Here is a 17,045-nt window from a genome sequence, read left to right on the forward strand (position 1 = left end):
TTGTCAATTTATTTTGTTTGCTTTCTAATTTAAAATACAGTTTGAAACCGTCTGTACACAGTAGGCTATGTGTGCTAGCAGAACTAGACTCCAGTCACGAGTCACGGTGCACATGTGCGGTGGTTTGTCCACCAAAAAAGCGCCAAAAGATCAAAAATAAACTAGCAGAGCCAGAAATGTTCAACTCCCCTGGAGCCACGTTTATTTTTTTTTATTTTTTTATACTTATAACAATTCGATAATTATCGATATTGAGAAATATGATAACATTATCATATAGTTATCGCGATATGATTTTTTTCCATATCGCCCAGCCCTACAACACACATACTGTAAACGCTCACACACTAACAGACACTTTAGCACAAACACACACACACGCTGCACAATCACACACTCAACGGTCACTTTACACAATGAAAAGGTCACTTTAAAAAAAGAACGGGAGTGGTTCTTGTATAGTAAATAGATGGATATAGCAAGATAGCATAAGGATATATAGTATAACTGTATATTGTATAGTATTGTATAGTAGTGTACATAAGACCCAGTGCCTCATCCGTAGCTATCACTGTATCGCAGGACCTTAGCATGTCTTTACCATGCTTTTTGTAAATTGTATGTACATTATGCCTGTTATGTCTCATTCTATGTCTTATTCTTATTTGTATTACTTGTATTATTGCACAATCGCTGCGGGCATGACCACCCACATTTCACTGTATGCTTGTATGCCGTGACAAATAAAACTCTTGACTTGACATTCTGTTTTCCAGCTAATATCTCTCAGCTGGAATTAAATAATAATAAATAAAATAAAATGTTTATTTCAGTGTGTTCAAACCTCTCTAACTCTATTACAGTAGTACTCAGAGTGATTCTTCCTGTTGTGGAATTCAGAATGTTTCCTTTCAAAAGAGGTCTCACAACTCATGCATGTGCTATAAATGGTTCAAGAATAGCTTTCAATTTACTTTGGGTATGCAATCGACAGGCGTTTTATGCTAAATTTGCAGGACTGTTAAGAGGTTAATAGTCTTGGCTTGCTAAATCTATTGATTTTGAGAATCTGTGGATTGACAATAACCAAGATCTTATTGTGTGTGTGTGTGTGTGTGTGTGTGTGTGTGTGTGTGTGTGTGTGTGTGTGTGTGTGTGTGTGTGTGTGTGTGTGTGTGTGTGTGTGTGTGTGTGTGTGTGTGTGTGTGTGTGTGTGTGTGTGTGTGTGTGACCTTGATGCAGAAGTCTCCCAGGTCGAGCTCACTGAGGATCTCGTAGACGATCTTCAGGCATTCAGCGTCAGGGATCATAGGATCGTACTGTCCTGCTATGTCGAAATCCTGGGAGGGAGAGGAAAGGACACAGAGGTTTTCCAGTCAGTTCAATGTTAAAAGTACAAACATATGTTGGCCTTTCTACATGTGTATATATACACTCAAGGGCGTAACTTTGTTGTCAGTGGTGGAGGGGATGCATTTGGGGGCGTGGTCAGTGGCGGAGGGATGCTACGTATAGTTGTATAGTCGCAGGGTCCCCCCTTTTCGTAGATTTAAAAAAAAATCAGTTGTGCAAGTCAATTTTGGTGAGTTGTTTCTATATACAATTCACTTATGACAAGTCATAATGCCGCGCGAGTCTCGGAACGTGCGTAGTGTGTGAGTGAGAGTGAGAGTGAGAGATATCGCGCAATTTATTATCTACAATGTATAAAACAACAGCCTAGAGGCTTTTAACACTTTGAGCGTCACGCCGGGTTTTCCTTTTTACCGGCTGAATGCCACCATCGGCGCCAATGTTAACGTTAATATCGCCTAATCTATGTTTTAAATTATGGCTATGTGTCTAATCTGCCCATCGCATTATCAAATACTATTTTCCAGTCAGTGCTGTCAAGGCAGATTGTTTTTTTATCGCGGCATTTCCGTTTCAGAGCATTTAGAAAAGCACCCGTTTTCAGATAATAAAACAGCCCATTCTGGAGCATTCTATGAAAATCGCCTTTTACTGGAATATTCCACAACGTTGATATTCGTCGGCCTTTTTATGAATCGTTTTCAAATAAACGCTAGATGATCAATATTATACGTGCACGCAAGCACATTCGAGCCGCGCACGGATAATCGCCCCGTTGATTTCCTCGCGGACTTTTACAGTGAAACCGAAAGAAGACATTTCACAAAACAGCCTATATCTTCATCAAACTTACTCTGATTATCCTACCACTGATAACACAGAGTCCTTACCTGACATCAGATGGTATCCAACTGGTATATTCCAATTCCTGATCACCATTCAAAAAAATCGATACGTGTATGGATCCAACGCGATACAGTAGAACTCCATGATCAGCGGGGATCTGAGGTTCCAGAATGAACTCTAGTAACCCCGGCTGGATCACTGGACTGGAAAATGTGGAGTACCGGATTTTTTTCCCCATTCATTTTCATTGAGTCCATTCCAAAATCACTTATGTCATCTGGGAGACGACAGGGGGCGGTTTTTTCCACAATGATCGCCGGCGCCGCTCGGCTATACTCGGGTAGGCTCGGGTGATGCAATATGATTTCAGATCGCTAAAAAAAAAGAACAAAAAATCCGAGAAATCTCGTGAGTGGCTTTCAACCACCTATAAAAAACACGAGTTATCTCGTGAGTGGCACGGAAAGTGTTAAATACAGACAGACAGATATTTCACAGACACCAAGCAATGCTGTTGCATTTCATGGCAATCTCAGTCACACAGACGATATCGTTCACAGTTTCACACCAAACTTTGAGGGAAGGGGTGCTATGTAGCCTATTAAAGCACAACTGAAGACTGGGCAAAGACAGCTGTTATGCAAAGACAGCTGTGGTCAGTAGTACTTAGCCGGGTGCTCACCTGGCTACTTGACTTTGCATGACAATGGCTCCGAGATGGACAAGCAGCCGTTTTCCGTGTGGTCCTATCACGTCGTGTCACCGTTTATTATCATGCAGGGGACAATAACTGCATTCTGAAAACATGCAGGGGACATGTCCCATGTGTCTCCCCCCATAGTTACACCCCTGTATATACTGCATATTAGGGGTGTAGCGGTACACAAAAACCACGGTTCGGTACGCACTTCGGTTTAGAAATCACGGTTCGGTATGTGTTTTCGGTACAGAGGGGGAAAGTTTGGCTTTCCATTTTCCACTCAGGGGTGATGTATTGTGCAGTAGGGCTGTCGCGGTATGACATTTTCCCACGCGGTTGTGTGTGGCTAATCACCACGGGATGCGGTGGTACCGCACTTCTATTAAAAAAATTTAAAAAGTGTTTACTTTTTTAAATTTCTTTAACACATTGACTGCCACGCGTCTATCCATCAATGTATGATCACTGCCACCAGTCTAAGCCTATGGAGATGTTCACCTTCTTTGCAGGGCTATAACTTTTTAAATTGTATTGCTAAATTGACATTACTATGGCCCATTCAACATCGATTATCTATCATTCAGGATGTAGGAACGTTATACTTTTTCATTCATAGATTCTTCCAAAAATAGCTTCTAGAATATAAGTATGTTTTTATCGTTTTCTGCAGTAATTCATACAACGTGAGTTATAGGCATAAACGCATATATAGATTATCAACTGCCGTTTATTGCCGATCAGGCCACGTGAGCGGATCGGCGCGGCCGAGAAATCCGCTCTTCGCTCTTTAAAGCTTGGTCCGCTCCGCTAATCGCACATGTGGACCCCGCCCCCAAGTCGCTCTCGGCTCGCTCCCCGCTCACCTTGAATCGAGCGCTCCCCGCTCCCCGCGCCAGATCGCTCTGCGTTTTTTTATTTTTTTGGAGCATGGTGTAAATTTGCTCAAACTACAACAGTCTACACCCCCTGGGCCCCTTAACAATTGTTTGTATTGAGCCGCATTGTAATTGTAGCCATTCTGCAATGTTAAATAACGTTGTTTATCCATTCACTAGCTCTATTAAGTGATGATAGGCTAGCCGAGCCACAATGCTATGGTCGCTGCCATTAACGTTAGCATGTAAGCTAACGCCAACAACAATGGCGTCGATACTTTTTCTAACAGGAGTGAGTGTGGGCGTCTCTACAGTGACAAAGCCTGAACAGGATATCACAGGTTCACCCTTCTCATTGGTTGAAAATGGCCTTCATGTTTGTACATCGCCATCTGTTGCTTTGGCATTGTACTGCATGTATATATTACATCAACAGTGTTAAACCACTGTGAGCGGCCTGGAGTGGATTGGAGCGGAGGAGAACTCTCGCTCCGGACGTCGCGCCGACTCATTTTAAAACTCACTCCTCGCTCACGTCAAAACCGGCCGCTCCGCGCCCCGCGCCGCTCACGCTCCGATCCGCTCACATGCACTGTTGCCGATACACGCTATATTAAAAAATTCAACAGTACATGATCGTATACGTTATGATTCATCATGCGCGGATGAAAGGGAGGGGGGTCGTTTAGAATTCCGTGATAGTCAGTAAATGCTTTATGTAGTATGGGTGATATATTGATCAGAGCGGTTTGCATTGAAAAGAATAAACAATCAAGCTGAAAGTAACGTTACTGTCCTCTTACCGTTCGCCGATGAGACTGGAGGAAAAAGATCCCACTTATTTGAGGTCGATCGACTAGATCCATTTCCGGTTTGTATGGCGCAATAAACGCCCAAATCATATCGATTATTGAGTTATGGCAGCGATCCATTGCACGCCAGTGTGTGTCTATAGTCCTGCAACGATATGTGACTGCCAGACGTATTTCCCAGATGCACCAAGATCACCAAATGCACTTCCGGTTGTAACTCGCCCGATCATCCACCAGGCGGCGGTATTGAGGCGTTGCACTGTTGTGCAGAGTCCCACTGTATCAGCAGAGGCTGGGTGGCGGAATTATGAATGGCTGCCATGGCAAAGAAATTAAATATGATCTCAATAACGTCGTACAGCGTGGTTTGGCAGAATTCGCATGACCAGCAAACCCGTCGTAAGCCGTTTTTGGCGGTAATGTGTTAATATACCTGTATATATATTTTTTATTATTAACACTTTCAGTGCCTTGGCGCGACCCCGAGTCAGTCGCCATGGGTTTTGCTCAGCAACGAATGTGCACATTTATAGTTATTATGTTTGTTTTTACTACTTTTTTTTATCGAAGCATCACTGGCGGGGACGTCCTACTTATCGCCAGTCACTTATTGACCTAAACTCCGGACTCAAAGGGGAGTTTAGAGACACTTTATCATGCCAAGAATGGCCAAAGGAGATCAGGCGGGACAAAGACAACGCGGGAGACAAAGATGGACGCAAGACAAAGAAGAAACACAGGGGGAAGAGGAGCGGGATCAGATTAAGATTAATGAAATCTGCTTACCGTCCGGCTATTCCATCTATCTTCCTAGCGAATGCCCGTTCGCTAGAGAGTAAGATGGATGATTTACGTGCGCGGGTCCGATTCCAGCGAGAGATGAGGGAATGCAATATCCTGTGCTTCACCGAGACCTGGCTGAAACCAGTGACTCCCGATCACAGCATCTCTCCCTCCGACTCCTTCACCATCTTCAGAGCGGATCGTACAGAAGCCTCCGGGAAGAGCATCGGCGGGGGGCTATGCCTTATGACCAACAACGGCTGGACTAGCCCTGGGGAAGTGAAGATACTCTCCCGTTCATGCTCTCCCGACATGGAACACCTCACGATCCAATGTCGTCCGTTCCATCTTCCGCGCGAATTCACTGCAGTGATCATGACTGCAGTGTACATCCATCCCCAGGCGAACGTCGGCAGGGCGCTAGGGGAACTACACGACCATCTGAACGCGCACCAGATCAAGCATCCGGACGCAGCCATGATCGTAGCTGGGGACTTCAATCAGGCGAATCTGAAGAAAGTCATGCCGTCTTTCTTCCAGCACATCGTCTGCTCCACAAGGGGAGGAAATACACTCGACCACTGCTACACCCCGTTCAGAGCCGGATACAAGGCTGTACCGGCTCCACCATTAGCGGGAGCAACAAACACGTCGGATCATGCCGCCATCTTTTTGGTCCCAGCGTATAAACAGAGATCACGTGACGCCGTCGTGTCACGTGAGGTAAAAAAATGGGACGACCAATCAGAGGCCACGTTTCAGGACGCACTAGATGACGCCGACTGGGGAATGTTCAGGAGGAGTAACAGTGACGTCAGCGATTTCACAGACGCTGTAGTGTCATTCATAACAACGCTGGCTGATAGTATTGTCCCCACAAAGAAGGCGAGGGTGTTCCCGAACCAGAAACCATGGGTGGACAGTACCATCAGAGCAGCCCTGAACTCTCGCACCACTGCTTATAACCGGGGCAGAGAGTCAGGAAACATGGAAGAGTACAAGACAACAGTCTACACTCTGTGCAAGGCTGTCAAACTTTCTAAGAGGACGTATGCCGACAAGATGGAGGCACAAATGGCACAGAATGACACAAGAGGCTTATGGCAGGGACTGAGGGCTATAACTGACTACAAAGTCAGCGCCCCCTCAATGGGGAGCGACGACGCCTCCCTTGCGGACCAGCTCAACACCTTCTATGCGCGGTTTGGTGCAAACAGTGGCACTGCTAGCCCAACGGCTAGTGACGTCACTGGTGCGCCGGCTGTTGTGGAGGGGGGGGGGGCATCCGCGGGGGGGGGGGGACGCTCTCTCATTGACGGTACACAGTGTGAGAAGAGCATTTATGCAGGTGAACACCAGGAAGGCTGCTGGCCCAGATGGTATAACAGGACGCATACTTAAGTCCTGTGCCAACCAGCTTGCCCCGGTGTTCACCGCCATATTTAATCAATCCCTGGCGGAGTCGGTGGTCCCTGCCTGCTTCAAGATGTCTACCATCATCCCTGTACCGAAGAAACCCTCCCCAACATGTCCAAATGACTACAGACCGGTGGCACTCACCTCTGTGGTCATGAAATGTTTTGAGAGGCTGGTCAAGGACCACATTTGTGCCTCCCTCCCCAGTGATATGGACCCTATGCAATTTGCATACAGGACAAACAGGTCCACTGACGACGCGGTCTCCCAGGTACTGCACAGCACCCTCTCCCACCTTGACCGTCAGAAGGGGGGCTATGTGAGACTGTTGTTCATTGACTACAGCTCAGCGTTCAACACCATAGTCCCCACCAGACTGGTGGACAAGCTGATCGAGCTGGGTCTGAGCTCCGCCCTGAGCGCCTGGGTACTGGACTTTCTGAGTGAAAGACCCCAGGCGGTCAGGGTGGGGGGTCAGACCTCCAACACCATCACCCTGAGCATCGGGTCCCCCCAGGGCTGTGTTCTAAGCCCCCTGCTGTACTCACTCTACACACACGACTGTGTGGCCAAGTTCAGCTCCAACTCCATAGTGAAGTTCGCAGACGACACGGTGGTGGTGGGGCTGATCTCGGACAACGACGAGAAGGCCTACCGGGAGGAGGTTGAGGTACTGGAACGCTGGTGCCAGGACAACAGCCTGCTCCTGAACATTGGTAAAACCAAGGAGCTGATCGTGGATTATAGGAGAGGACAGCAGGAGACACACACACCACTGATGATTAACGGGGCTACCGTGGACAGGGTGAGCAGCTTTAAGTACCTGGGGGTCCACATCTCAGAGGACCTGACATGGTCAACACACATAGACACAGTAGTAAAGAAGGCGAAACAGCGCCTCTACCACCTGAGACAGTTAAGGAAGTTCAGAGTATCGGGGAAGATACTCCAGTCCTTCTACTCAGGAGCTGTAGAGAGCATCTTGACTGGAAACATCACTGCCTGGTATGGAAACAGCACGGCACAAGACAAGAAGGCCCTACAGAGAGTGGTGCGCTCAGCCGAGCGTACCACGGGTATTGCACTACCTCCCCTGCAGGTTCTATACAACAAGAGGTGCAAATCCAGAGCCTGCAGGATAATGAAAGACCCTCACCACCCCAATAACAGCCTGTTCCAGCTGCTGAGGTCAGGCAGACGCCTGCGAACCCCAGCTACTAGGACAGAGAGGCTTAGGCTCAGCTTCTTCCCCCAGGCCATCAGAGTCCTGAACAATGAACATTGAGTACCACTGTAACACTTTAGCATGAGCGGGCACACACTCAGGCCGCACGCACCCTCACTTATTGCCAAAAGGAAAGGCCACTTTAATTTAGTATTAGCAACAGTAACAGTGTATTGCACTACTATTACTAGTCCATAAATTCTACCTAGATCAGGGGGTTAAAGCAAATGCTTTCTCCTTTAGGAAAGTGACGTGAAGAGATGGAGGTCCAGGAAAAGCTTAAAAAACTTGACACCTCAAGGGCTACTGGATTAGACAACATCCCTGGTAAATTCTTGCAGGATGCTGCAGAAATCATTGCCCCATATGTAGCTCACATTACCAACCTAGCCATTGACACAGGAACATTTCCAAGCTAAATGAAATCGGCAAGAGTTATTCCTCTCCACAAAAAGGGAAACAAATTGGAACCGGGTAACTACAGACCCATTTCCATCCTGGGCGTTCTATCAAAAACCATTGAGAGGCTAGTATATGAGCAAATAGACGGGTATTTCTCCACTAATAACATCATGTACAAATACCAATCTGGTTTCAGGAGGTCCCACTCCACAGACACCTGCCTGCTGTTCCTCACAGATTACATCAGGAAAGAGGTAGACTGTTCTGTGGAATGGTAATGTTAGACCTCCAGAAGGCATTTGATTCAGTGGATCACAACATCTTGTTAATGAAGCTTAGGGCCCTAGGCTTTAATGAGGCAGCTCAGAAATTGATTGGTTCCTACCTAACAGGGAGACAACAGGTGGTAGATATAAACGGAGTACTCTCCAGTCCTCGGACAGTAGAGTGCGGGGTCCCACAAGGGAGTGTTTTGGGTCCGCTCCTCTTTCTACTGTATATAAATGACCTGAAAGCAGCTTGCTCATGTGACCTTTTTTTATATGCAGATGACTCCGCCCTACTAGTGTCTCACAAAGACAAAAAAGTGGTTGAGCAGACATTGAGTGCAGAACTAGAGAAGGTTAGCGACTGGCTAGGCCACAACAAGCTGTCCCTCCACGTGGGGAAGACTGAGTAAATTTTATTCGGGTCAAAGGTCAGGCTCAGAAAATCACCAGGTTTTAACATTAGAATAGGAGATACTGTTCTCACAGACAAAACATCTGTGAAATATCTCGGTTGCGTCCTGGAAAACAGCTTATCAGGGGAAAGCATGGCTCACCAAGCACTTACAAAGATAAATAACAGGACTAGATACCTAGCCAGAATCTCTAATTTTTTAGATCAGTCAGCGATGAAGATTCTTGCTGGAGCTCTCATACAGTGTCACTATGACTATGCGTGTGGCTCCTGGTACAACAGTGCCCCCAAAAGTCAGAAAATAAAACTACAGACATCACAAAACAAGCTAATCAGGGTAATACTAAGGCTACCTGCTCGAACCCACCTTGACCCATCTCACTTTGAGGTCATGAGATGGCTTAAGGTGGAAGACAGAGTAAACCAGATAGGGATGTGCCTAGTTCACAGAATAGTGCATGGGGTAGTGCCAGTGTACTTTAACAATTACTTCAACAGAATCAGAGACACCCATGCTTACCAAACAAGGCGCAGCTCAACTGACTTTGTGCCAGTCAGATTCAGGAGCTGTATGGGGAAGGAGTCATTTTTATATTCAGCAGCTGTCTATTGGAATAGTCTGCCCAGTGAACTGAAAACCATAGACAGTGCCGTTAGATTCAAGTCCAGCCTGAAGACATGGCTCAAAAGGGACTATACCTAGACACTTAGCTTAAGGCACCCTTGCATGTTGTATGAGTCTGTATGTATATAAATGTTAAATGGTATATGTGATGTGTTGTGATGTCATGTTTTGTATGATGCATGTGTTAAGCATCACATTCCCCCACCCCCCTACAAGGACCACAATGGAAATAAGTTCTGAGCTTTTTTGTGTTTCATCCTTGGCAGTATATCCCGACTGTGCTCTTCTGTCACATGTTTATTTTTTATATTGTCAAATAAAGTCATTCATTCATTCATTCATTCATTCATTCAGTCATTCATTCATTCATACTACTGTTAACTGTTAACTGTTACCCGTTATTGCACAAATGTATTGTTACCTGCTACATGTTATTGCACAATTTTATTGCACACATTTTTTGTATTGGATTCTATTATATGTTGTACCAATTGCACATTGTTGCGGGCAAGACCACCCGCATTTCATTGTATATCCGTATGCCGTGACAAATAAAACTCTTGACTTGACTTGACTTGGCCTTTGATTAACATTGATTTACCCCGTTGAATGCCACCATCCACTTCAATGTTAGCATTAAAAACGCCTAATCTATGTTTTAAATTATGGCTATGTGTCTAATCTGCCCGTCGCTTATCAATGACTCATTTTCCAGTCAACATTGTCAAAACGGATTGTTTTTTTATCGGTTCATTTTCGTTTTATAGCATTTTGAAAAGCCCTCGTTTTCAAGGAAAATATAAAGATTCCATGATAAAACATTTACTGGAATATTCTAGAACAGTGTTTCTCAACTGGTGGGTCGTGACCCAAAAGTGGGTCGCGGGGCCATTTTGAGTGGCCATGGATGCGTGTAAAAAAAATATATATATAATTTCTTTTTTTATAATCTTTTTTTTTGCACTACCTATCTTTGTGAAAGTGGCTTCTCAGCTCTGGTCCAGCTGAAGACAAAGCAGAGGAACAGATTGGACATTGAGTATGACCTCAGAGTTGCTTCCAGACTTTGAGACTCTTGTCAGGAGCAAACAACATCCCCAGTTAACCCATTAGTTCCCTGGGATGTTAAGCTAAGAAGTCTGCTAAGAAGGATATTATTTATTATTATTATTATTATTATTATTATTATTATTATTATTATTATTATTATTATTATTATTATTATTATTATTATTATTATTATTATTTTATTTCATTGTGTTTTTAGCCCTAGTTGCACTTTTGTTGCAACCCGTTATCTTTTTAGTTCCCCCAAACTTACTGTAGGTCTGTTATGTTAAGCTAAGAAGTCTGCTAAGAAGCATAATTATTTATTATTATTATTATTTTATTTCATTGGGTTTTTAGCCCTAGTTGCACTTTTGTTGCAACCCCAGTTATCACATTAGTTCCCCCAAACGTAGGTCTGTTATGTTAAGCTAAGAAGTTGCTAAGAAGCATATTATTTATTATTATTTGATTTAATTGGGTTTTTAGCCCTAGTTGCAACCCCAGTTATCCCATTAGTTCCCCCAAACTTAGGTCTGTTATGTTAAGCTAAGAAATCTGCTAAGAAGCATATTATTTATTATTATTTTATTTCATTGGGTTTTTAGCCCTAGTTGCACTTTTGTTGCACTTTTTTGTGTTTATTTCATTTTTTAACAGTACATGAAAGATTGTGTATTACTGCAATTTTTTTTTTTAAATAGATCATAGTGGTTCAAAAATTTGGGTCGGGACTTAACCCATCTTTCGCCAATGACGGATTCAGACGGCATTCCTCGCCATGCTTAATCTGCCAATGACGGATTACGACGTCATCGAGATCAATATTTCAAAAATCTGTCATGGCATTCATATTTCACCGACGGATCATTGACTGGTGCTGGGGATCTCCACTCAACTCTCCAACGGTTCAATATCGCCACCTGGTGGCCGATCGCTAAACCGGAAGTGGGGAAGTGGGGCCGGAAGTGCTTGGTGTCCCCCCTATTCCGTCCACGGGACTCCATCTTGACACACTGGATAATCGATCGGTTGCCATAACTCAATAAACAACGTTATTTGGACGTATATATTATTATACAACCCGGAAATGGTTAGTCTAGATCAACATCCCATAATAGCGATCTTTCTGCTCCACGCTGATCACCCAACGGTCAGAGGAAGCTGCGGTGAGTTTCAGCGTGTTTGATTATTATTATCCATACAAACTGCTATGATCAGCAGATGATGAGTCATGACGTTTAGGACCTTGTACAATTTAAATTTTTTATCTGACGTCAATCGCTAGCAAACTGCATTTGATGATGTAATATATGCATAAATGGCTATATCTCACGTTCTATGAATTACTGCAGAAAACAATAAAAACATATTTATATTCTAGACAGTATTTTTATATGAATGTGTGAATGAAAAAGTAAAACGTTCCTACACCCTGAACAATAGCTAATCGATGTTGAATGGGCCATAGTAATGTCAATTTAGCAATACAATTTAAAAAGTTATAGCCCTGCAAAGTAGGTGAACATATCCATAGACAAATAGAGCTGGCAGAGAAGGGATTAGGACGAATCAAAGTGGTGGCGGAGAATGGGTTAATGACTAAGGAAAATGTTGGGTCCCGAGGCTAGACCAGTTGAGAACCACTGTTCTAGAATACACAAAAACGTTGTCATTTTTCGGCCTATTTATGAATCGTTTTCAAATAAACGCTAGATTATCGATAGTACCGTACTTTTCGGACTATAAACCGCGTTTTTTTCCCCATTTTTAGACCCTGCGGCTTATATAACGGGGCGGCTTATATGTGGACAAAACCCGAAAATCGAAATATTGCTTTTTTTACTGCATTGAAATGTTATTTATCTGTTCCCTTATTTGCTAAACTTAATACAACTTGTAAATGAGTTAATTCTTGTTATTTGTCCGACAGTATTGTGTCCCAATGGGAGTCATTCTCTGTAGAGGTGGGAGTCATTCTCTGTAGAGGTGGGAACTTAAAGCTCAATATAAGAACGGCCATGCACCACCACCCACAGAATCGAGAGAGCAATCAATCTGTCAATCCTTTCCGTGTCCGGGCCGGGTGAGGTTTCCCGTGTTCACTGTTGAGTCAAATTAAGCCGCAGGCTCCACTCCTTACATATGGTAATTAAACATTAAAACACATGCGGCTTATAGTCCAGTGCGGCTTATATATGTACACATCATTCAATTTAGCTGCTGCGGCTTATAGTCAGGTGCGGCTTATAGTGCAAAAAGTACGGTATATGTGTACGTATGCACGCTATAGACACGAGCTGAAAATCGATTCTCTTATTTCCTCATCAGCGATCACAGCCAAACAGCCACATCACACATATCGGACACGCTGATATCTCCGCGAATACAGATCCGATTACCCCAAGACTGGTAACATAGACTCCTTACCTTAGATCAGATGTTCTCCAAAAAGAGTATTCCATTTCCTGATCGCCATTTCAAATATCGATCACGCTTATTGATTACAGTGTTGAGTCCTGTAAATACATAATCCAGGCTGATTTCCGTCCCGCGAGTAGGGCTGTCTTAAATACTTCGAAGCTTCGTTCGATGGCACAAGCTTCGAACATAAAAAAAAAAATCGAAGTTTAAAAAAAAAAAAAAAAAAAGGAAGGAAGGAAGAGATTTTTTTTTTTATTTTAATTTTTTTAATTTCGTTTTTTTTTTTTTTTACTTCGATTTGTGTGTGCGTGCGTGCGTGTGTGTGTGTGTGAGAACTACCCATCCCAGTTAGGACAGCCGAATCCCGTCCAATCTTTCGCCGTCGACTAAAGACTCACTTCTTCAACCATTATCTGAAATGATTAAAAAAAATTTAAATAAAAAAAAATCGAACCGTGACTAACCTTACTGTCATGCACTTTTCCTAATAAACTAACCTACACTGTAACACGCAACACTTTGATAAACATTGTTACTCAGCTGATAGAGTTGTACCCTTCTTGCTGTCTTGTCGTACAGAACTTGTAAGTCGCTTTGGATAAAAGCGTCAGCTAAATGACTAAATGTAAATGTGTGTGTGTGTGTGTGTGTGTGTGTGTGTGTGTGTGTGTGTGTGTGTGTGTGTGTGTGTGCGTGTGCATGAGGCCATTGGGTGGGGCCGGGGGACAAATACACTGGAGGAAATTAACCCAGCTCAGCACTGCCCAAATTATATCATCACTATTGCCTGTTTGAAGGATATCATCCTCAAATACATATACACCTACATGCCTTGTAGAATTCCACACATAAGAAAGAAAGATACTGGGATGAATAAACAAAATAGGAAATACAATTTAGATAAGGTGCTACTGAGATGTTTTGGTGAGTTCTTTGTTTTTTTGTGGAAGTAGCCCTTCTTAAAAATGCATGAACATTCACTGATAATTGGTCTGTAGTGGAGTCTACAAGGTCTACATTGCCGGACCATGTAGAATCCGGACCTTGTAGACTGACATAATTCTGTGCATAGTTTAGTCTACACAGGCCATATTTCAAATAATCAAAATCTTACTTCATTCATCTTAAACATTCTTGATTTGGGGGATTGGTAGTTCCCATGAAATCTGAAGTTGTTCAAACGACAACAGCGATCCACCTTGAATTAAATCACACAGCCGAGTGAAACCTTGTTGGCTCAGTCACGAAAGGGGCTACTTAATTAATTAATCCAACCCACTTTATTTATAGAGCACATTTAAAAACAACAAAGTTTATGAAAGTGCTGTACAAGTCCCACAACATAAGATAAAAAAAAAAAAAAAAAAAAAAAAAATTCTGAAGCTTCGAATTAAAATCGAAGCTCGGCCCCGAAGCTTCGATTGCCAAAAAAAGCTTCGAAGGTCAGCCCTACCCGCGAGCAGATCGCTCTTGATCAGATCCATCGCCAGCACAAGGAGCGAGTTGGCTCCCCCCCAGAGATCTACAGATCCCAGGTCAGTCTAAGCGACTGACCTGCAGTTACACAGGGATAGACGATAGGGGGCGCTTTTTTCCAATCTGAGCTCCTGTAGGGGCTGGTGTACCAACTAAGGCTGAGCCCGAACGTTCGAACGTTCGTTCATTCCGCTGGCATTCAGACTTTAATTAATGCATTCGGACGTTCGGGGGAAAAAAAATAAAAAAAGGAGGCGCGGGTGAGGCGATGTGAAGAGGCGCGTCCCCGCGGCGGCGCGCGGGGTGGAGTCGAGGCGAAGATGCGCGTCCCCGCGGCCCGCGGCGCTCGGCTCATTATTCAATCATGGCAGCTGCAAGTGGGAAGACTTCACCTGTGTGGAAACACTTTAAATTAACAGACGACAAAGTAAAGGCTGTGTGTCAAATCTGCGACAAGCAGTTGGCATTCCACGGTGGCACATTTTAGGTACATAAACTGGATCTGGACGGCGGGCCCACCTCCTCAACCACGACGCAGACACTACTGCAATTTGACGCAGCAAAACCAATAACGGAGAAGAGAAAGAACCAGTTATTGGACTCGATTGTGGATTTTATTGCTTTGGACATGAGGCCCATAAATGTAGTAGAGGGTGAGGGATTCAGGAGAATGGTTAATCTGATGGCGCCAGGTTACACCATCCCCAAAAGAGCCACTGTTTCCAACAACCTAACCCTGAGGTACGGGGCCGTGCGGGAGAAAGTCTCCTTGTACATTGACCATGCCACCGCTGTGGCATTCACAACAGACGCTTGGACGTCGGTGGCGATGGAGGCGTACATGGCAGTCACCTGTCATTTTATTTCTGACGAGTGGGAACTACGGGGTTATGTATTGGAAACTAAAGAGCTGGAGATTAAGCATTCGGGAGTAAACATCGCCCAACGCCTGGGTGAAGTGGCTGGCGCGTATGGCATACCCAACTACAAACGAGTGGCTGTTGTACACGACAATGCCAGCAACATGAAGCTGTGTACCGAGACACTTACACAGGACCCAGAAAATTGGGGCAAGGTCCAGGGGGTCTGCTGCTCGGGACACACTTTACAGCTGTGCATAAACTCCTCTCTCAAACAGAGCACCGTGCATCGCACTGTTGCAGCGGGCAGGAATCTGATAGCGCATTTTAGAAAAAGCGCAAAAGCTACAGCTGCTCTGAAAGCAAAACAAGAACAGCAGAATGTCATAGATCACAAACTAATCCCAGACGTTGCCACTCGTTGGAACTCCATATTGTCAACGCTGGATCGCTTGGTGGAGCAACGATGGCCAATAACAGCCGTGTTGTCCGACGCCACTGTCTCCAAAAAGTCTGATAGATTACTGGACCTCAGTTCGGACCAGTGGACCCTGGCAGGTGATGTCGCGGATGTGCTCCACCCTCTGGAGACGCTCACAGAGCTCTTCTCCCAAGAGAACAATGTGTCCTTGTCGGCAACCGTGCCCATGTTAACGAATCTTAAAAAACGACACTTGTCACCAGATGAGTCGGACAGCCCTGCGATAAGGGATCTGAAGAAGTCCCTGGTCCATGAGATTGACACCAGATGGGAGCTGCAGGAACTGGAACCTGCCAGTATCTATCTCCTTTCTGCTGCTCTGGACCCCCGGTTCAAACATCTCAAATTCATCGATGCTGAGATGAAGGACAACGTATATATCCAGGTTAGACTATTGATTAATATATTCAATTATTAATTAAACTACTCCGAGTCTGACCGATATTCATTATTCACACAACTATCTTATCATGCCACATTGTAGCCTGCACATGAAGGCAGCACAACATAGTCTCTGATTTTAATTATTAATACAATATTTTATTTCCAGGTTGTTCTGCTTGCTGACCACTTGCAACAGCGTGACGCAACCGTGGAAGACGCCGGTGCAAGCGAGGGAGAGGGAGAGGAGACTGATGACCCGGCGGGAGCCGCTGGACCCCCGCAAAAAAAACAAAAACAACATGACATTGAAATGTTGCTTCAGTCGGGGGATGAAGAGGAGGAGGAGGAGACGGAGGAAGGCGGCGGATCTGCAAAAAAAGAGATGGAGCAATACCTCCAGGACAAATCCAAAGTGAATTCCGGCGGCCCGCTAGTGTGGTGGAAGGCCAATTCTGCCCGCTACCCAACACACTGCCTTTGTATCCCAGCCACTTCCACATCATCGGAACGAATCTTTTCCAAGGCAGGATACATTGTCAATAAGATGAGAAGCTGCCTCCTCCCTGACAATGTGGACAAACTTATCTTCTTGGCACACAATATGAAGAGAGTTTAGACCAATAGGCCGACTGCGTGAGTGAGGCATCATTTTATT

The 17,045-nt window shown here is 44.5% G+C and overlaps 1 protein-coding gene across 1 annotated transcript in view; it reads right to left on the minus strand.

Annotated features, from left to right (window-relative positions):
• Positions 1-17,045, minus strand: part of LOC311238617 (histidine--tRNA ligase-like) — an 88,686-nt gene that overhangs the window by 61,090 nt on the left and 10,551 nt on the right. Inside the window, exon 6 of the mRNA XM_084326744.1 lies at positions 1,233-1,340. Within this exon, the coding sequence (XP_084182870.1) occupies positions 1,233-1,340 (108 nt within the window). The remainder of the gene's footprint in view (positions 1-1,232; positions 1,341-17,045) is intronic.

This window comes from Notolepis coatsorum (assembly GCF_963971535.1).
Source record: "Notolepis coatsorum genome assembly, chromosome: 12".
Lineage (NCBI taxonomy): Eukaryota > Metazoa > Chordata > Actinopteri > Aulopiformes > Paralepididae > Notolepis > Notolepis coatsorum.